Genomic DNA, 21,455 nt, shown 5'->3' with positions numbered 1-21,455 from the left:
CCTGTGGCCTGCTGTGGGGCTCCTTCCCTCCTGGTTTGAATACTTGAACACAAACAGCCTCTTGCCCAGGCAAGGCAGGCAGGAGAAACACTGGGACCACATTTCCTGACTCCAAGGGCAGAGGAGAGGCTGCTCATGCCCAGCTGCCTGCCACTGAAAGCTCCAGCTGTAAAGGCTGAAGTTTGTTGCAGTTGCAAGTAATTGAAAGTAGGGATTCTTCATGGAAAACCTGAACTATGAGCATCACTGTGACTCCACCTTTAATAACTTTAATGACTTGTATGTCATAATGAAGAGTGGCATGTGCTGAACAAACATCTCCATAACCTCATTCATTAAGAGGCAAATCTGTCAGAATCCAATATTATGTCTCAAAGTCAAGTAAACAGCACATTTTGGTGCAAACAGGCTGAGTTATGGAATTACTTACACTGGACCATCATCACTTTGTGGGTGTGTATGTGTGACACAAAGGAGCAGACAGATGATGAAGTGGGCAGCACTGCTGACCTGACAAGAGGCTGAAGGACTTCTGGGCCAGAGCATCAGGGAGTGCAATATAAACACTGATTGAATGAAAATTATAATAGAAAATTAGAATTGTGAAGGGGTAAGAGATCCCTTCAGAAAGAAACCAGCAGTGAGCCTCAGAGAGTGTATATAAACCACTTTCTCTGCCTTAGGGAAACAAAATTCCTGGTGTGGAGCTAGCAAGGGGAGGAAAATAGAAACAAGTGGGAATATTTAGAGTGAGGTTTCTCTTTCAGTTCACTTGTGCTCTATTTCTGTTCCCATATTGCACTTGAGAACCAGCAGTCCCTGGGAGGCCAAGCCTGTAGGTGCAGTCGGTTGGCATCCACTTGGCTCTGCTCCATGGAGCTGTTCTTGTTGGCAGCCCAGGTTTGGCTGAGCACTGCTGTCCTCAGGAACCCCCCTCCTCTGCAACTTTCATTTCTAATTTTCTTTGGCTTGTTTTGAGTTTTTACCATAATCTATGGACACTGGAAAAATTATTAGCAAGTCCTGTTCTATTTTTACCGCCATTCTCTTTGAAATGGGTGGCCAGGTGAGATGGGGTCAACTTGTCCATTCTGACCCAGATATTTTTTGTGTTAATTTAGCAACAGTGAAAAAGCTCCCGTGTGAAGAGGTGATTGTTACTAAGCTTTGTCATTGCCCCTGTGGCGCTGAATCACTGTTTCATGGTTGATAGTGTGGGTGTCGTGTTTGACAGGTCTGTGAGTGTGTGCTGTGACGCTTCACTGAGAGCAGGAGCATACAGACAAACTCTCATATCTGGGGGAAGACTTGGTTTGCTGCTTGTCTTCTGTGGATTAGCAGTGCTTAAACTCCATCCCAGTCCAACACACAAACTCTGGGGGCTTGGAGCCTCCCATGAACTCCAGCAGAGCTGTGGAAGCAGCTCTTGGGTCAGTATTAGCTGTGTCACCTGCTGGGCTCTGCACCACTGAGCAGAAAGGGGCTCCTCAGTTCAGTGACTCTCATATGGGGCCAGCTCTCAGCTGGTGCTGAACCTCCAGGCACAGAATTAACTTCATGTGTTTGAAAGGATTGGTCACAAACTCACTCAGGGAAGAATTAAGTTGTCAGAATGAACCGTGCTTCTTTGATGAGCTTGGAAATCTGTACATAAAATAACTACATCTAACTGAAACCAGGCAGCAGAATGGCACTGCCCCGTTTCTCCAGCTTGGTGAGGGAAAAACCTAAAAATCACCCAGTTGATGTATTACTTAGGGTAGTTGGAAAAATGAAATTTAGATTAAATTTAAATTCTGGTTTATTACAAGTGCCCTGCAGCACTTCTTACCTAATGAGCAGAACAAACTTCTGCTTTTTCCAATTGCTGCCCTAAACCACATTATTTCCTTAGGTAAAAACTTTGGCTGAGATCTCCATAATGTGTGTATCCCAAACTAGACTCTAAAAAACTGATGCATTTTTGAGTCCTGCTTGTGTTGGAAAGTGAAGCCACAGATTTGAATGGTGAACTGTGGATGTGGATTTACAGTTCAGCTTTCAGAGGCCTGGCCTTTGGCATCTTCCAGGGTGACACCTGTGCTCTGGAGGCTGAGGGCTCCATGGTCCTGCATCAGGGAACTCAACTGGGTGGCTTTAAGCAGCACTGGTGAAGACCTGCAGGATGCTGCTGCCCAGCTCAGGGACATCTGACCTGCTTCTGAGCAAGTGTGTGAACAGACCCAGGTTCCATCCCACTGTTTTATAGCAGGCAAAATCAGGGTGGTTGTGTTTGTGCCCAGCTGCCTGCAGAAGTCTCGTCAGTGCTAATTTCAGCCATCCAGTTTTAATTTGCTGTCGCATGTCTGCCAGAGCATTGCAGGAGGGTGGGAAGGAGGATATTTTCCCCGATGACTGCTGTTGACATTTGCAGAATAAAAGTGAAGTCAGGCAGTTGTTTGTTGGAGGTTTTGGTGCCTGCAGCAGTTGTGAGCCAGCTGGGATCGCCCAGTGCCTGTCACCCAGCAGGGATATTCCCAGCTGCAGCATGGGGAAAATTGCTCAAGCTGTGTTGCTTTTGAACTTTGTTTTTTAGACCAGGGACGTCAGGGAAACCAAAATGATCAATCTTCCTGTACAATTTGGGGAAGCAAATGAGAAGGGATTGTATTCTTCTTTGCTGCCTCCACAAAAAAAGGAAATAATTCAGGAAACGTTCACATACCCAGGCAGGCTCAGGGAAGCAGTGACGTGGGAAGGGACTCAGGGCTTTGTGTACAGAAGGCATCTTGCAGCTTTGGTATTCACTAATGGCAGCTACTGCAGAAACAAGGCAAAATTTGAGTTTACAGGGGGTGTGTGTGAAGGCAGATGTTTTTTGTTCTGGTATCGTATGCCTGAGGTAACAGCATCAGAATGATGTGTTTGCTGGTGGTCCTGAAAAGTACCTTTTCTCTGGTTGGATCCAGGCTCTGTATCTAACAGCAATGAAAATAACTTCTTTCCTAGAAGGGTGGTCTTGAACCACCTTGAACACTGGTGATTTTCACCAATCACCTGTGTTGTTATTTCAGCAGTCTGCTGTATCCCAGCACCCCAAACCATCACACTGTGTGCAGGTGAATGGTGGGGACACCTCCCATTGGGAAGGGTGGATTGAGGGGACAAAGAGAGTCTGAGTGAGCTGTGTTGGTAAGAACAGGAGCAGACAGAGAGCAAAGATGGTGCCAGCAATAAGCATGAGCCAAGACTGGGGAAAAAATTAGAGAGATTTGAGAAAATTGCAAAACAAAAGATGTAGTGGAAGTTCCTGTGGAGAAGAGGAGGTGAAGCAGAACAGGGAAAGAAGTGGGAGGAGGAGGAGGCACTTCTGTGTTCAGTTAATAGCAACCCCAAAGAGAGTTTTAATTGGAAACCTATTATAATTATCCACGGTTTTCCTCCCATGCGTTTCAGGAATGCGTGTGGCAGGTACTTTTCCTTTTGGCTGGGTTACTGATGCAGAGGGCCCTGGGTTTCCAGCCAAGTGGCAGATCCGTGTTTGTGTTTACCAGGCACTGAGCAAACACTTTAATAATGTAATTTGTCGTGGGAGATGACTCTGCAAACTGATTTCAGGTTTTTCTGTAGCAGACGGGGAATGCACTCTGATTCTGCCCTGTCTAAAGCTGCTCATTTTAACTGTTGGAGCGTGAGCTGCTGTCACCTGGCAGGAAGACATTGACCCTAGTTGGTGCTAGAGGAGACCTTGACCTCGTTGGTATGACCCATGGAGGCTCCTTCTAAATCCCCTGGGGGACTTTCTAAGTAGGGAAGGGGGTGAATCTGCAGCTTTTACATTCTTTATGTCTGGAAGGATGAAAACCAACCATGAAGGGTTCCTAAAATTTGTTTCAACTTAGTTGTCCTTTACCTCTTTGTGGGATGCCAGTGCCACGTGCTGGAGAGCTGCTTTGGATGTTTGGTGCTCCTCCAGAGGCTTCTCTGAGGCACCTTTCTGCTTGTTGGCAAGCAGGACTCAGATGTTATGGATGCATCTTTCAAATCCCTTTGGCAATTGAAAACAGAGCAAGTGGAAACCAATGGCCACAACTTCAGTTAAAAGCAGCCACTTCCCACCTCACAGAAAAACCCTTTGGTTGGTGAAAGTGTAGATTGGTGGAGATCAGTGAGGAGTTGGATTAAAGTCAAGGCTTAAGAAGTGGGGTCTGCTGGAAGCACTGTCTCTGCTTTGTCAAATCACAGCAGGGTGGCTTGGAAAGGTTCTTCACAGACCATCCAGTCCCACCCCCTGCCTGCCCTTCCACTATCCCAGGCTGCTCCAAACTGTGTCCAACCGGACCTTGGACACTTCCAGGGATGAGGCAGCCACAGCTTCTCTGTGCAGCCTGTGCCAGCACCTCACCATCCTCAGTCTAAAACATTTCTCCTCAATGTCCAATCTAACCTGGCCTGTTGCAGTTTAAAACCATTGCCTGGCATGACAGACCCTGGTAAAAATCTTCTCTCTGTCTTTCATGTCAGCCCCTTTTATACATTGAAAAGCTGCAGTAAGGTCTCCCTGGAGCCTGCTCTTCTCCAGGTTGTACAACCCCAATTCCCTCAGCCTTTCCCTGTGGAAAACTTTGGTTTTATTGTGTGGGTTTGTTTACCTTGTGAGCACAAAACCCTTAATAAACAGCTCTTACCTGTCAAGAGTCTTCCTTGACTCTGTGCCATAACTGATTTCAATCCCTGTGAAGGGAAGGTGCTGACAGACTCCCCTTGCTGGCTGTATGCCAGAACTGCTTCCAGATCATTCAGGGACACTGAATGATAGAGGGAGATCTCTGTGTGTCCATGTTCATCCTCCCAGAGCATGGGTGAGGCTGGTGAGCCTTTGGGGCCAGCCTGGGGGGCTCTGGGAGCTGTCAGAGCAATTTCTGCTATCTCTGTCCAGAACATGGGAGGGAGGATGAGCACTTAGCAGGGGTGGCTCTAGTTTGACTTGGTGCACAGCTGGTGAACACTGATGTGAAAAGCACCCAACTTTTTCTGTCTCTTCTTTTTCACTTGTAGGTTTATTCTTCAGCCTAAAGGAGTGATTCACAATCAGCTCTTAGAAAAACAGAGAATAGCTGAAGAGAAAATTAAGGAGTTAGAGGTAAGTTTTTGGCAAGTGATGATGAAAGTAAAACATTAAAGGTCTACAGATACTCTTTGCTACATCTCTTGTTTTTACCTGGTACTTTTGGTGCTGAAGGATTGTAACAGAGAATTGTTACAAGTAACTCAAGGCACTTGGTTCCTTTCCTAGATCTACAAACCAGTAGGGATTGATTGTTGCCTCTGTGCCCTGGTATGAAAATTGGGAGCGAGGCATTCAAATGAGATTAGTAAGAGCAAGGTCTAAAACAAGCCAAAGGATGTTTGTGTGGTTATTTGCAGCAGATAAGTGATGTAAAATTTCGCCAGTGCTGTGGGTATTTAGAGGTTACACTGGCTCAGAACAATTGCACAAATTCATGGAAGAGAAATCCATTGAGAATTACCAAATATGTAGAAATGGCATCCTGCTCAGGAAGTCCCTGAGCTAAAAATGTCTGGAGGGTGGGAAAGTATGAGGAGGAAGTACCATATACCCTGCCCTGTCCTTACTCTCTGCCCTTAAGCATCTGCTTGGGGCTGCTGTTGAAGAGCAGATCTGTGAGGAGATGGGACTTTGTTTTGACAGCGTGGTCAGAGCACTTCTGTGTTCTTGTGTTTATCTGGTTGGAGTATTCAAGGCACAGAAGGATATCTAGGAAATAAAAAGCAGTGGCTGCGCAAGTTGCAGTGTTCAACCAGGCTATCTGCTGAATCTTGACTATCTTCTCGCGGCTGCGTCTGCAGCTTACAGCTCTTCTGAGCAGAAGTGCAAAATGTACTTTTCCAAGGCTGTTAGTGTGTGGTTTTTTATAATTCTCCTCAAATATCATTAATACAAACCCCTGTTTCTTGGTCTTTGGGGAATGACAGAGAAAGCAAAGACCAAGTTTGTGCCAAGCTGCTTTTCCCATCTGTTATTGTTTTGGAGAAAGTGGAGTGGAGACCAAGTAAGTTGGGACAAGCAGGAATAGGAAGTCTGTGTTCAAACCCACTCAGACCTGTGCAGTTCTGTCTCTGTTGTCTCCTACTTACACTAAAGCAGAAGTTGAGTCTGTATTTTTTTAATCCCTTTTTAAAACTCAGCCTGCCTGAGAAGCTATGGAGCAAGCCCATCCCCAGATGTTGTGTTGCCTGTGCCAGACTCTAAGGGGATTTATGTTTCTGCCCATGAGAACTCTTTCTGCACAGGCCAGACAAGTGCTCTGTGGACAGGCTGTGTGTCTAAGGGGGTGTGCAGGCAAGGCACAGTCATATTTATGGTTATGTGGTAAAAGCAGTTGTATCCTTGCTCCTTTGGAGCCATCCCAGATGCCAGTGGCTTTGTGCAAAGACAGCCCTGCAGCTGGGGCTGGAGGACTTCACAGCAGCACCCCTGGGTTTGGGAGCAGGTGGAAGTGGGTGGCAGCACCTCTGGGTTTGGGAGCAGGTGGAATGTGGCTGGCAGCACCTCTGGGTTTGGGAGCAGGTGGAATGTGGCTGGCAGCACCCCTGGGTTTGTGGGAGCAGGTGGAATGTGGCTGGCAGCACCCCTGGGTTTGTGGGAGCAGGTGGAATGTGGCTGGCAGCACCTCTGGGTTTGGGAGCAGGTGGAATGTGGCTGGCAGCCTGTTTATAAACTGGGGTCCCTTGCTGCCAGCTGTGGTCAGTCTCTTGGCTACTGTGCCCTTCAGCTGTGCCATCTGGGTTTCTTCCTGTTCCTGGTGGGGAATTATCTTACCTCCTGAACTTCCCGATCGCTGAGTTCAGCAGAATGCGTGGATTTTCCCACAAATTATAACCTTGCTGTTCTTACACAAAACCTCAGAACTGCTGCTTCACAAATGTGTTTTTCTGCTTCGTTGCTGAATCTCTGGTTATGGTCATTGAGTTGAAGTTTCCAGCAATAGTCTCAAAACTGAGTCTGTCTCAAAAGGTGGAGAGGAAAGGTGGTTGCCACATGGGTTGGTTTTTCTTTTTAATCATGAGTAGTAGGGCTCAGAATGCTAACACTTTCAAAAGTTTGTGTTAAGTAAACATTCAGGTCCATCTTTTAAGTGATCTCCTTCCAGCTGGCCATGGCAGTTTTGTGAAGAGGGTTTTCCTTAGGCCTGGGATTCCCCATGAGAGAGGACAAGCACTTAGGCTGACAACTGCTGGAAACTGAGATTTCAGGGGAAATACCTGGGTCCAACTCAGAAAGCACTTATCACAGGAGCAGGGGATTTTGCTGTCCTGAAAACAAGTTGTGACCAAAGCAGGAAAGAATGTGAAACTTTGTGACCTTGTGCTTCCACCACATCGTTGTAAAATAAATATCAAACCAAGAAAGGTTAAACATCTCTCCATTCATTATTAAAACTGCAAGGGTTTTAAAGCTTAGGTTTATATTTTACATTGTTAACTACCTTGTGACTTACTCACATTTCTCACTTGGCACAGCTGAATCAGGCTGGTCAGAGTAATCCCCCACTACCCTATGGTGTGGCTGATCTCATTACTCACATAGCTGAGCTCGAGGCAATTGTGCTTTGCTATGATGACATTACTGTGAAATGTGTATTTTTTGATACATTCCTGAATCTGAGAAATGCTCTCCCCTCTACCTTGGTGCTGTTTGCAGAGGAGTTTGCAGAGGAGGGCTGGGTTCACTGCTGAGCTCTTCTGGAAATCCATCCAGCTGCATAGCAAGGAGATCTCCAGTTGCCTGTTCCTGAAAATATGTCTTTAATTTGCTTCAGAGGTGTGAGCTGGTTTTGCTGGCTTTCACAGCTGCCAGTGAACTTTGAAAACTGTGAGGAGTTTTGTCTCTCTTCTCCCTCTGACACTCTCCACTGCACTACATGATTGCAGTCATTCCCTTGCTTCTCTCTCATGGGTTTCTCTACTGTCAAAGCAGTGCATTGTATTTTTCCAGGTTTTCCAGGCAGCATCACAAAACTGATGGTTTGCTGCTGGTTTGGGCTTCCTTGCAGCAAGGACAGCCAGACCTGTCCTTGTGAAGGGCTGGGAAAATAAAATTTGGCTGGGACACACATTATACTTGGTGAGAGGAGCTGTGTTCTGAAAGCACCAAGGGGTCTGGGTGTGGATGATGCAGTTAGTTATTCTGCAGAAGTTGTCTGAAGAAAACCAAAGGTAGCTTTACCCTGCTTGTTAAAGTTGTGTGTGGATGTGGATATAGCTAAGTGTGTTTATATAGATATAAAAATAAAATCATAGAATGGCTTTTGTTGAAAGGTTTGGATGGCTTTAAAGATCATCTCACTCCACCCCTCTAGTATGGGCAGGGACACCTTCCATTGGCCCAGGTCTCTGCAGGTATGGAGTAGCCACAGCCTCTCTGGGCTTCCTGTGCCAGGCCTTCACCATCCTCAATTAGTAAAGAATTTCTTTCTAGTTTCCCCACTAAATTTCCTCTCTTTCAGTTTGAACCCATTGTTCCTTGTCCTGTCACTCCAGTTCCTGATGGAGAGTATCTCTCTGGCTTCCCTGTATGCCCTTTCAGGTCATGGAAGGTGCAGTGATGTTTCCTCATCTCCAAGCTGAACAGCCCCAGTGTTCTCAGCCTGCCAACTCCATATGCACCTGTGTGGCTTTCTGAACTTCACAACTTGTATCTAATCCTTTGGAATCCAAACACACTGCCCAGGCTTGCTGGCACAGTAGCTGTGCCTGCTGGCAGGCTATGCCAACGGGGCTCACTCAAACCTCCAGAGATTGGTGCCATCAGCTCCCTCACACGCTGGCATGGGACACGTCCTGCTTAGCAGGATTGGATTTTTCCAGTCCTGATACTATCAAATTCTTGTTGTGTTTCACGGTACAAGGGGTATGTGTTAAATCTATTTTGAAAGCATTCTAAAGGGATGAGCACAGACTCTTTTTAGCTCAGTAATGTTTGTGCAGTATTAGGAGAAAAACCAAGTAATGTTTTTCTTCCCTTGTTTTTAAGGGAACATGATATGTGAGGGGTGGAACAATGCTTTGTTTCAGGAAATGTTATCCGTTTCCATTGTAGCACTAGATGGATTCTGTTTTTAAATGTGGCATTTTAAAAAGAACAAACTCTATGATGTTATAAAGACATGGAAAATTGATTCTTCATTAGGGGTGGAGAAAGTGATTATCACTGTGTGCTTTCTCTGATAATATCTGATAGTCCCCTTCTCTCCTGCTATATTCAGCTTGTTTAGTTGTCAGGCGTTGTCAGACTAAATTGCTAAAAATAACAAATAAGGGGGAGGCTCTGCTGGGCAGCTCCGTCTGCTGTGTGCCACTGAATTTAGCTCCTTTGGGAAAAGGGCAAAAGCAACCTGCAGCTTTCTGGGGGAATTGGATTTTGGTTTTAAACTCTGACCACAACACAGCTGTGTGCTTGTTTCCCAGGCAATTCTTTCACATGCCTGTGGGAGACTGAAAGTTTACTGCTGCTGAGATAAAGGGTTGGTTGGTTTCTTCTCTGCCTGCCTGGAGTAGAAAATATAATCAAGAAAGCTGTACCTAAAGGCTTGATTTCTAATTCAGAAATCCTTCATGCGAGCCCTAAAACACCATGTCCAATTTCCCTATCCCACACAGAAAATGTCTTGGCTCTCCTTCCTGGTGGAGGAAGGAACACTGTGCTCTCAAACACTGCTGTGCTCCGTGTTTAAAGCCTCAGGTGATGTTTGCAAAGCTGATGAAGTTACACAGTGACTGCACTGAAATGCCTTCAGGTGACCACTGACTGTGTTGCCTGAGCACAGTCCTGCTCGTGCTGCAGCTTCCATTTCTCTAATCTGCTTTTCCTGGGAGCTTTGAAATGGCTTTGCTGCAGCCCTGAGGCGCAGTGGCGGTGCCCCCCCTGTGATGAGTCGGCTCTGACAGTTGCCACAGCAATGTTTTCTTCCCCTGTGGGAACAAAGATTTTGGTGAGGTGTGGCTGGGGAGAAGCGCTGGAGCCTGGGGCAGGTATGGCTGGGATGGACCTGCTCGGTGTGGTCCCAGCCTCCAACGTGCTCCAACTCCCCTTCATTCTTTATTGAAACCCTCAGCATGGAGGCCAGTTCTGTGGGTGGCTCTAACGATGTGAAAACAGGTCTTGAGATTTGTGGTGCTCTTTGCAGGCCACAAAATGCTCATCAGAAGGTAGCAATTGTTAGGCTGTTCCCAAGTTAGACCAATTTCTTCCAGCGTTTTATGGCGCAGAAGTTCTCATCACATGGTTTGCTTGGGGTAGGCCAGTGCCCAGGAATGTGTGGTTGGCTTTTTAACTAACCAGGGGGAAATAAGGAATGCTCCTGTTTGCTTTGGAGAGGGGAAGCCTCAAGAATAACTCTCTGTGCATTAGCCTGGAGCAGATTCTACTTTGGATGAGGGTGCTGTTCCCTCATTCCATTGCTGGCATGAGCGCACGTACCGGGAGCAGGATTTTAAACACGTTGTCACTGAAGTTGCCCCTTGTTTCCCTGAGTGTGCACAGGCAAGGTCAGTCCCTCTGCTTGCTCTAGAGGGAGGCAGGACATCTAAGATGGGGATAGGTGGAGTTTGGAAGTGAGTTTACCGTGTAGGATTAGTATTTGGGCTTGTGTGGACATTTTAGGAGGAAGCTATGGGATCTCTACAAATGATGGATGTTAGGGTGAAGATGAGCTGCAGAGCCCCTCAGTGGGGACCAGGCCAGGCCAAACCCAGCATCTTGCATGGCTTTGGGTGTCAGAGGCAGCTCTGGGTGTCTGGGCAGGTCCTTCTGGACACAGACATTTGGACTTGGTGACATTCCCGGGAAATGTGTTTCATCTTGACTCTCTTGGCTGGTGTCATCCCATGTCCGAGGCTGTGCCCTCACTGAGGGTTGCTCCTGTGTTTCAGGCTGCAAAGCTGCAGGCTTAGTTTGCTTTTTGAGGACATGGGTGGTCCAGCTGCCTGCCTGTCAGCTGTGGAGCATCCACAGGCACTCCCATGGGAGAGCAGAGCACAGCCTGCATGGGCAGGGCTGTTACCAGTGCTCTGCCCTCCATGAGAGCCTTGTTTTGAAGAAGGGAGTAGCCAAAGCTCCTTTTTTTCCCTATAGGTCTGGCTGTCTTACAGGGAGGAGAATCTGGGTTCTCATTCCTGATTTTTGAAATGAAAGATACTCTGAGCAATGAGAAAAATAGCTTCAAAATGACAAAACACTGAGGAGGTTGAGAGTGTAATGGACACAGAGCTAATGCTACCAACACAAAATCCTGCTTTGTGGAGAGCCCCTCTGACATTGGACTGGGGCCACACAATTTAAGGTAAATCTGGAGGAATTGGGGCATAGCTAATGCTTCTCTAATTCTTTCTGTTCCCCAAACTGACTCTGCTGATGGTTACATGAAGAACAGGCCTTCACAGCTGTGAGGAATCATTCACTTCACTTGCTTTTTAATGTTTAAAGCCTCAAGGTCTGTCTTGTTTCTCAAAAATGAGGGTGGCAAAAGGATTGTATTCTTACAGCTGAACTTCATGGGTGTTTCTCTGTTGTGTGACTGTCACCTTTCATTGCAGACAGATGGAAATCAGCTGTGTGCAGCCAGCACCTGGCAGATTTTAAAGGCAGCAAGTGTTCCTCAGTATCTGCAGGGAAGGAGGTGGATCTGTTTAAAAGCTGGCTCTTAGTCCTGTGTTAAATTTGTTAGATAAAGATCAAATAACAGTATGTTCTGCTTTGAAAATTGTGTAAGAAGCTTGTCATGTGTTAAATAGTGCACAAGTCACTGGTTGCAAAACATGATGTTGGAATCTTATAGGCACAGGGAAAGAAATTCTCACATTTCAAAGGGGAGAGGGGATTCCCAGCTCTCTGGAGGGGTCATCTGCCACCTTGGACCTGGGCTGGCTTATAAAAACTAATGTCTCACCACATTTTTGTGAAGAATGGTTGTGGGTAATGCTGATTTGAGTGCAATGACGTGTATTTATATCATCACATGTGTGTGGGAATGCAGTGGCAAGGCTGGATCTCTCATTTGGAGTAATCATTCGCTGCAACAAGTTTTCAAACTCCCAGATTTTTGCAAGCAGTTGTTTAATTAGTAAATCTTTGCCAGTCTTCCCTGTACTGCAGACTGCAAAGTAAGCACACAAACAAGCTGAGAGGGCAAAGGCTTTATGAAGGAAGAACTGGAATTTGATGACTTTGCTTTCACTCTTCCTACCTTTATTTTTGGGTGGATAATTGTAGATTTTAAAAGCAAGAGGATAATTAATGTGGGGGTTGTTTGCTTCCTTTTTAAGTCTTTTAGGCTACTTATAGACAGGCTTTCAAAATAAAGGCATCTCAGAACATTGTTATGGTTTTTTTTTGGGAGGGGGATTACTCTTGATTAAAAAAAACCCCAACAACCTAACAGAGAAAACTTTTCAAGCAACTCCTGCCAGTCCACTCACATTCCTTTGTAATTCAGAGGAAAGTGAAACACACTATGCATTAATAAAAACCCACTTCTGCTGCTGTGTCTAAATGGTTTTGTCCATCCAGGAACCTACATTTACTCATCTGAGCCTGAAAACATGGTTTGTTTCCTCTGATTAGCATTAAGCTGCCTTTATGGTTACACTGAAATCATTTTAACACCAAGTTGGTTGATAAGTCTTTCATTTTAGAGCAGGGTCTGATTCATTGTCAAAGCTCTCCTTTGTGCTTATGGCTGCAGAAGTATCCAAAGCAACGAGCTGAGCTGAATGTGGGTCCCTCTCCAAATTCCTCCTTGCATGAGTAATAATTAGTCACAAACCCAGCACTGCTGTCCTTCCCTTAGTCACCAGGCCCCTGCAGTGGCTCCTGGCTGCCTTTGTGCCAAGCAGCTCTGGGGAGGGGGATTATCTGTGCCTGATAAACCTTCAGCCCGCTTCCATCTCCTCCTCCATCTCGCCTGGGGAGAACAGGAAACGATTATTTGGAAAGCATGTTCCTGCCTGTTGGAGCCCTGACCCAGCCCTGAGTCAGCTGTACAAAGCCACACCTTGCTCCCAGGTATGCAGGGCAGCCCTCACCGTCATGCTTCCTGCTGTCCCCACTGCTGGGTCACCCCTGCTCTGTCCCTCATGCCATGGTGGTGGGCATGTGGCTGCTCTGAGCTCGGGGCTGTCTGAACTGAGGGGGTGATACTGCCTAGGTGGGAGTTGACACCAACTTCTTGTTGCTGATTTGTCTTTGAAATATATGGAAATGATTTTGCTTTTAAAGTGGCCTTGCTTGGCCAGGACTGCAAGAGCTGAAAGGTGTGGTATGGTTTTGCACAAGTCCTACTGCCAGGAGGGATCCTGATGAGCCACACCAGCTCTGCAGGACCACAGAAACTGAGGCACTGGGATGGGGAACTTACCACGTTTTGCAAGAGGCAGTTTGGTGAGGGACGCTTCCGCCGAAACACAACGTGGGGGTTTTCAGGATCTGAGTGAGTTTCCCCTCCCCAGGTTCTCTGTTTGACCTGACTCTGCTGTCATAACCTGGTTAGGGTGCAGTATCCAGCCTGGAGCAGTGTACTCCTGGAAACTGCTCTGAATGGGGAATTGTGCCAAGAGGGGGTGTCCCTAAAGGAATCCTTTGGGTTGATAATACATTTCTGCTGCCACCTACTGAAAGGTTCTCATCGACTTGCTTTTGTAGTAGTTCACATCAGGCTAGGGTGTAGGAGTTCACTGGAATAATCCATCATTTCCCTCTCACCGAGAGCAGCTGTCTCCATCTCTGCTGAAAGTGCTGTCCTGTGGCTCAGACAGTGGGTCCCTGTGAAATGCTGCTGCCACGAGGCTGGGGTTGGGCAGAAAGGCTGGCAGGCAGCCTGGCTTTCTGCCCCTTCTTCTCTTGAAGGCGGGAAGAATGGAACTTAATGGGGGTTTTCCAGCTTAGCTTTTTCAGAGTATGTTCCTCGAGGTGCTTCAGTAATGATGGGGGAAGCCCAGCTGGTTGTTCTGCAGTAGGATCAGTGCACCATGATGGTGGGTTTGCACCAGCAGTTCTTTAGGCAGGTGCTTGTAAGGATTCTCTTGAGTTGGCAAATGTAGTTGTATGCTTGATGTTTTCTCTTCTACACTCTAACCCAGATAGTTCTGTGGGTCCCCTTTACCTTGTGGAAGGAAGAGATGATGAAAACCAGGGTGTGAATCATCACTTCTCCTCTTTGGTATATGGCATCACGCTTCTGTCAGCAGCTGTCGTCAGAAACCAGCTGGGCTCCCTTCCTATTCCAGGCCATTCATTCTTGAGCAAACTCTGGGCAACTTCCTGAGGCAATAACTGCTTGGAAAGTCTTGAAGTGTATCTAAATATTTGGTGGTTGCTGTAGAGTAGTAATTCCCAGTGTGTACATGTGCCACAGTGTTCAGCTGGGTGAGGACCAGTGCTGGGTGGACCCATCAGGGCGTAGGGCTGCCTGCAGCCCTACCCCACCCCCTTGCTGGTGTCCACTACTTCAGCTTCTCCTGGAGCAGGAGCAGCTGGGTGCTGTTCAGCAGGTTCACCTCCTTCCTGTTCAGGGGTTCAGAGTGAAATCCTGTAAACAGAGCACGGTGTCTTCAGCACATCATCTTCCATGAGCTTAGTCTGACCAAAATGTTTGCCTTCCCCAGGGTGTGCATGCCAGGGCTTGGAGTGCTGCTCTCCACAGGGAGTTTGGGCACTGCCAAGCCCTGAACAGCAGTGGTGGCCCCAAGAGTGAGGGCAGCTCAGGCTGGTGCTGCCTGGTGCCCAGTGCATGGGCAGCACAGTTTGCCATCCTCCCAGGGAAGATCTTCTCTAGTCAACCATGTGCTCCCAACTCTAACTCAGGATCTGCTGATCACTTTCCCACAGAGCCCTCAGGCAATGCCAAAAATGGTTTGGGTTAACTTTGGGGGATACAGAAGTTCTTGGCTAGCCACAGGGTTGCTGAGGTGTCACAGGATGAGTTGTCTCAGGGCTCCTGTTTGAGGCACTGCATCATGCCTGAAGACTGCAGTGTTCCTCAACGGAAGCCTTCCGAGTGTGAGAGTGGGATGCCAGAATCTGGTGGCTGGTAGCCAAGCATGCTGAGAGCCATGGGAAGGGAGATATTCTCTGGGAAGGGACCTGCCAGCTTGTTTTGTCCTCACAAGTTGGGTGTAAAACAAGCTCACAGAAAAACACTTTAAAAAACAAAAATGGGGAAAAAAAGAACAGGCTGAAATGAATAGGCATGTTCCAATACTAGATCCTAAAATTTCCATGGAAACATTTTTGTTTGGGCCTAAGCAAATCTGTGTTTGCAGGTCAGAGGTTGAAGCTTTCTTTCATTTGCAGAGGTGATGTGAGAGGAGTGGAATTTGAAGAGCAAAAGTGGATGTTGAGTGATAAACCATGACTTGACACAGGAAACTCACCTGTGAGGGGGAGGGTATGGCAGCATGGATGGGCAGGGCTGCTGTGTCTGTTCTCTCTGGGAGCACAGGGCTGTTTGGGCTCTTGGGGCGGGTGACAATGCTGTCCCCTGTTCCACTGAGCCACCGGCTGGAGCCAAGGCCCTGCCACACGCGGGGCTGGCAGCGGCCAAGCTGCTCTCCCTGAAGGCAGAGGCGTCTGAATCACAGTGCTGGGGGGAAGGCAGTGCTTTGATCATCAAAAGGCCATCCAAGAAAAGCTGATTAATAGTTTTCTCTTGCTCTGGAATCTGTGGATGCTGGCTCTTTAATCTGCCAGGAATGCCAGGTCTGGGTGCGTCATCCTGAGGAGCTCGGGCCTCTCCAGCAGCAGCAGCAGCAGCTGCGTGATGCAATGGGAGCGGAGGTGGAGGCTGGAGCAGGAGGTGACTCCTGCCGTGTCAAAAGGCCACGGGCCACTTCTGTTAACCACAGCTCCTTTTCTTCTTTGGGGTGTGAGCTGGAATTGTATTTGCATTCGGTCGAGTCTTTCCACAGCTGCTGCCAAAAGCAAACAGCGCGGAGCTGGTCAGGGAGCAGGCACTGCTCCGATGGGGAGTGAAGGGCAGGGGAGGGCTGAGGAACGGGGTGGTGCCAGGGCGAGTCCTCTGATGTTGTTTGGCTGCAGCCACCCGTGCCAGGGCACAGCTGGGCACGCCAGCACACCTTGGTCAGGAGCGTGCACAGCGAGGGCTGGCTCGTGGTGCTGCTGCACTGCCCCAGGCTGGGGCCAGCCAAGCTGGTGCTTCCAGGAGTCTGCACTTCCTACACCAGCAATCACAGAGGCAGCCAGGGCTGATGGAACCCCCAAAGCCACCGCCTGCAGCCCCCCACAGGTGTCTGGGAATGTGTTGGCATTGCATCCCACCAGGCCCATGGCATATCAGTGCCCTGCCCTCCCTTCTCCTCCTGGGGCTGGTGGTGCCTTCCCTGCCAGGCCCTGCAGCTCTGCCTGTGGAGCTGTCAGCTGGACAGCCACCATTCCTCCTGGGCAGGGTTCATGGATGGATGGATGTGCATTGCCTGTCGGATGGGGCTGCCTGAGTGGTCAGTCCCATTTTGGGTGCACCTCCAGCTGTGGGAGATGGTGTTTTTAGTCCATGTAGCTGCACTGAACCACACACACCCTTTGCCCTGCACACCTTTTTTAGGAAGGCTGCAGGAAGCCTTGGAGGTGGAAAAGGCTCCTAGAGCTGGCAGAGGAGAATATGGGCCAGGTTGGTGACACATCTATACTCAGGGGCAGGAGAGGTGCCAACTCCAGTTTCTGAGCCCCCAGGATGTGCTGGGAGGCCCAGCTGGTGGAATTGGCTCTGCTGCCCAATGAGGGATCTTCTTGCTCTCCATCCTGGTGCCAGACAGCTATTAGTATGGCAATTCTGTTTCCAGAAAGCAGATTTAGGTGAGAACACTTCCTTTGGGTCTAGTTTTGAGACAGATCATCAGGGCTGTGGTTTGTCTTGTTCCCAAGTGCTGCAGCCCTTCCTGCCTGGGGAAGGAACTGTTGTTGGGAGTGGTATTAACTTAAAGGAATTGGGAAATCAGGCTGGGAGGCATTGGCTGCACTGGCTTTTGAGGCCATCCTCTGTGGGTTTGCACCCTGTCAGTGTTCTGCAGGTGGCCCAGACCTCACTGGGCTGTGGCAGTGGCTGTGTGTTGGTCTTGTGTCCCAGTGCAGGTGGCAGAGCCCTTTCTGTGTGGGGCAGAAGGGGGATCAGAGGGCTGTCACCACAGAGGAGAGAGTGGATGAGAACTGGTGGGTGCCCTGTGGCAGGAAGAAATGAGGAGGCAAGAGCATGTCCTGGGCTGGATCAGGTCAGCTGGCTCAGTTTTGGAAGCGTGCTGTCCACCTGGAGTCCTGTAGCTGCAGATCCTGCTCCATTCCCACGCACCCTGTCCTGTGCAGCCTCCAGCTCCCCTTCCTTGCTCTGTGGGGGAGAAGATTCTCCAGTGCTGACGGGACCTGCAGCCCTGGGTCATCCCTCCCTGTGTGAGGGAGCTGTGCCTGGGTCATGGGAACACACTGGCCTTTCTCTGGCAGCAGGGAGCTGCCAGGGCCCGCCAGTGTTGGTCAGAGGCTGTTCCTCTGAAATAAGTTTCAGTAAAACCCCACAAGAGAGTTTTGGAGAATAATTTTCTAGCAAGTGGTTGTGGGAGTTGTGAAGCAGGAGGAGGAACCAGCCCCTTGCTGCAGTTGGAGCCCTTGGCTGACACACCAGCTGCTGCTTCCTGTCGTGCCCTCCGTGTTTCCTTGTCACTGCCTTGCCACACTCCTGGTGACACTTCAGGGGGAGAGCAGCACACCAGGGGCACTGCCCAGCCTCCTGTGGAGCCTGGCCCTGCTGTCAGCCGGAAGCTGGGGCTTTTCTGGGAGCTCAGTGTCATGTGGCAACTTCCCCCTGCTGCCTTCTCAAAGCCTCTCTCCTTTCTCTGCTCTTCCTTGGAGCTCTGTGGCTCAGGCAGTGGCATCTGGGGCTGATTTGGGCACCCACCTTACCTGTCCAGGGGCCCACAGGAGCTGGGGGAGGGTGGGGGCAGTTCAGGGCACTGGTGTGGTGAGTAGGAGCTGTGGGTCAGCAGCTCACAGTGGGGCAGGCCAGTGAGATGCTGTGCCCCCTTGGACTGCTGCCATGTCCCCTTGGGCTGCTGCTGTGCCCCCTTGGATTGCTGCCATGTCCCCTTGGGCTGCTGCCATGTCCCCTTGGGCTGCTGCCATGTCCCCTTGGGCTGCTGCTATGTCCCCCTGGGCTCCTGACTGGTGAGCACTGGAGCTACAGCTGTAGGAGTGAAACCAGAGGCTTCAGAGAGCAGCAGCCACCTTTGGTTTCACGAGGGACCAAAACCAGCAGCGCAGTTTTGATGTTGCCCTGGGAATTCCCAGAGGCTGCACTTGCCATGGCACAGGTAGCAGAGGATGATCTCCTGGAGCAGCAAACCCATTTTCCCAGGGGAATGCATCAGCTGATGCACAGCAGCCACAGGCTGGTCCAAACCAGGGCTCAGAGGACATAGGGTTAACTCGGGCTGCGGTGCAAATGCAAGCTGTGAGCTGGAAGCTGGAGGTGGGGTTGGGGATGCAGGGTGGTGTTCAGGGAACAGATCCCACCAGCCTGGCAGGTCTGGCTGGACCGGAACAGCCTCCAGCATGACTTCAGAGCTGTGCTCTGTGTCTCGGGCTCTGGGTGAGTAGGCAGAGCGTGTGTCAGCCGCTCGCTCGGCGCTGCTCCCTGGGAGAGACGGAGTTTCCTGTCTAGACCCCGGTAATGGCAGTGGGGAGGGGTTTGCAGCAGCCTCTTGCCCCTGCTCTGGCGATGACTGAAGCAGAGCCCAGGCTGCAGTTCCCCTTCCTGGGGAACAAACACCTCGCTTCTGCCACGTGTCTCGGAAAGTGTGGCGCCCGTCTGTGATCCGGGCTGTGGGCTGGAGTGGGAGCCAGCCCCAGCTCCTGCCTGGCTGCAGGACAGCTCAGGGATTTGCAGCCCCTGGCTGTGGGTGCAGGGCTCCCCTTAATGCTCAAAGGATGCTCCTGGAGCCCAGAGATGGGACTCTGGAAACTGCTTCTGGGAGGGAGTAAAAGTACTGGGACCAGCCCAGATTCTTGTGCCTTGGAAGTTAGGTGACCAAGGAGAGTGATTGAGGTAAAGAAAAATTCCCTGAATCCTGCCCTACCTGGGACTGCAGCTGCTGCCTAAGTGCAGAAATGCCTTAAACCCTTTGCCATGGGGAGGGCAGAGCATGTCAGGGGTGCAGTGTGGGTCCATGTGTGGGCTGTGTGGGTGCTCCTCTGCTGTGTCAGGGTCCCTTGTCCTCATGGAAGTGGGGCACACATGGGCACCAGCAAGGCTTCCTGATGGGATATCTGAAGTTCTCTTGGGCTCTCCCAGTCCTGCTGGACAGTGTGTCTATGGAGATGCTCTCTGGAGCTGTCTCCTCCTGCCTGGTGGGAGCAGGAGACAGGGGCAGGAGGGCAGGACTATTTCATGCACTAATTTAATGGTGCTAAGAAAAAGCTTTAGTAAAAAATGTCCCCCTAGAAGTCAGCTCTGCTGCTGCCACCCTCCTCTGGTCAGCAGAGCGAGGTGAAGCTTTGAGCCACAAGGGTTTTTTGGGCCTGTGTCCTCTTGCTGCCCTCAGACTCAGTTCCCTATGCGGGAAATCCCTCGACATCTGTGCGGCAGCGTGGGGACAGCGCAGCGGTGACAGAGTCCTGCTCTGTGTCACTGAGTCACTGGCAGTGGGAACCTGTGGCTGCTCCTCTCCCTGTGGTTTCCTCAAAAGCAGTTCCTGTAAGCAAAAGAGACCCCACGTGCCTGGGAGCAGGGAGAGGGACAAGGAGCCCTGGGCCATGACCCTGGCCCTGGCTGTCAGGAGCAGCATTTAGGATTTCAATACAAACCCTTCAGCCTTTAGAAGCAGGGCTGGGAGAGATGTGCTCATGGCAGGGCCATTCCAGCTGAGTGTGCAGCTGTGCCACAGCAGGGGGACAGAGGGGCAGTGCTGGCAGCAGGACTGCTCCACAGGCTAATGGATTTTCAGTGTTACAAGTCCCATGGGCTCAGGGTGAGGCTCTCAGGGCAGCACAGCAGTTCTTGCCCTTCACCTGTCCTTGGCTTGGGTGGGCTTTGGGGACACTGCTGCTGTACTGGGCTCCTGGCACTGGAGACTGGCAGAGCCTCTGGCAGGATGCTCTGGGTGGAGGCCTGGACTCCTGGAATTTAATGCCAACCCTGCCAGTGCTCAGTGGGAGCTGGCATGGCCCAGGGCAGGGCTTTACATGGGCAGCACGGGAGCCTGTGCTCACAGCAACACTGGAGGAGACTGTTGTGTCTGTTGTTTGGAAACCCAGAGAAAATAGTCAAAAGAGCCAAGTGCTGATTTTTCCAGCCACAGAGGAGCACCCAGACCAGCAGGAAAAACGCTGCACACTGAATTCCTATCAGGGGATGCACGGCTTGGGGCTGCTTCCCTGCCAAGCCCAGCCTAATTACAGATGATTAAGGAAACACGTACTTGGTGATGATGCCAGGGAATTGCTGATAGAAAGGAGGATATAGGGTTAGAAAATGGCCCAGCTGGGAAAAAGAACCTTTTGTGCCCAAGGAGAGGGTTTTGCTGTGTCTCCATAAGGAAGCTTAGCATGTCAGTCTCTCTCTAGGCTCCAAGAGTTATAGGATCTGATTTGATTTCCTTCCTTGCTGAGGTTCATGGCTCTCACTTTTTGCAGCTCTGAGGTTTCAGGGGGGAACAAAATTCAGTCTGTGTAAACATTGCCCTGTGCCTGTGCCTCTGGGAGTGAGTAACTGCTGTCCCCACATGGGACATCTGCAGTGTGGTGGGTGCCCCATCCAGCACCCACAGCTCTGCCTGGGTGGCTTTGGGCCCTGTACCCAGGTTTGTGCTGGCAGGGCTGGGGGGATCCTGACTTACCTCTGGTTTCTGCCTTGCAGCAGAAGAAGTCGTACCTGGAGCGGAGCGTGAAGGAAGCAGAGGACAATATCCGGGAGATGCTGATGGCCCGCAGGGCACAGTAGTGGCACCCCTGGCTGATCCCCACCCACCTCAATAAAACACAGCACGTGTCTCTGGGCTGCTCTCCCTGCAGGGGTGTGATGGAGAAAGGGGCTGCTGGGAGGAGTTGGGCTGAGGGGCCTCATCCTGTGGATGTGGGCATTGGGAAGGTCCTGCTGGGGAGGGGTGGTGGGGGAAGAGGGAGGTGGGCAGGGCTGGCACAGGCATGGACATGGACACAGGCATGGACATGGACACAGGCATGGGCACAGACACAGACAGGGACCAGGAGGTCATTCCCACTGCTCCAGGTCATTCTTGGTGCCCTGGGTCATTCCCTCTGTCCCGCTTCAGTCCCTCATTCCAGCTCCATTCCCCCTGTCCCACTTCAGTCCCTCATTCCCACTCCATTCCCGCTCCTTTCTCTGTGTCCATTCCCTTATTCGGCACTCCATTCCTTCATTCCCGCTCCGTTCCCT

At 50.1% G+C, this 21,455-nt stretch overlaps 1 protein-coding gene across 1 annotated transcript in view; it reads left to right on the top strand.

Annotated features, from left to right (window-relative positions):
* The window catches only part of PFDN1 (prefoldin subunit 1), a 31,438-nt gene extending 10,384 nt beyond the window's left edge, over positions 1–21,054 (top strand). Inside the window, exons 3-4 of the mRNA XM_066560184.1 lie at positions 5,038–5,122; positions 20,916–21,054. Coding sequence (XP_066416281.1) covers positions 5,038–5,122; positions 20,916–20,999 — 169 coding nt within the window. The 3' untranslated portion in view covers positions 21,000–21,054. The remainder of the gene's footprint in view (positions 1–5,037; positions 5,123–20,915) is intronic.
* The last annotated feature ends 401 nt before the right edge of the window (positions 21,055–21,455 follow it).

Source organism: Molothrus aeneus, chromosome 15 (genome assembly GCF_037042795.1).
Source record: "Molothrus aeneus isolate 106 chromosome 15, BPBGC_Maene_1.0, whole genome shotgun sequence".
In the NCBI taxonomy this organism is placed as follows: Eukaryota; Metazoa; Chordata; class Aves; order Passeriformes; family Icteridae; genus Molothrus; species Molothrus aeneus.
Note: the sequence above shows the minus strand (reverse complement) of the source record. Positions and strands in the feature narration are given on the sequence as shown.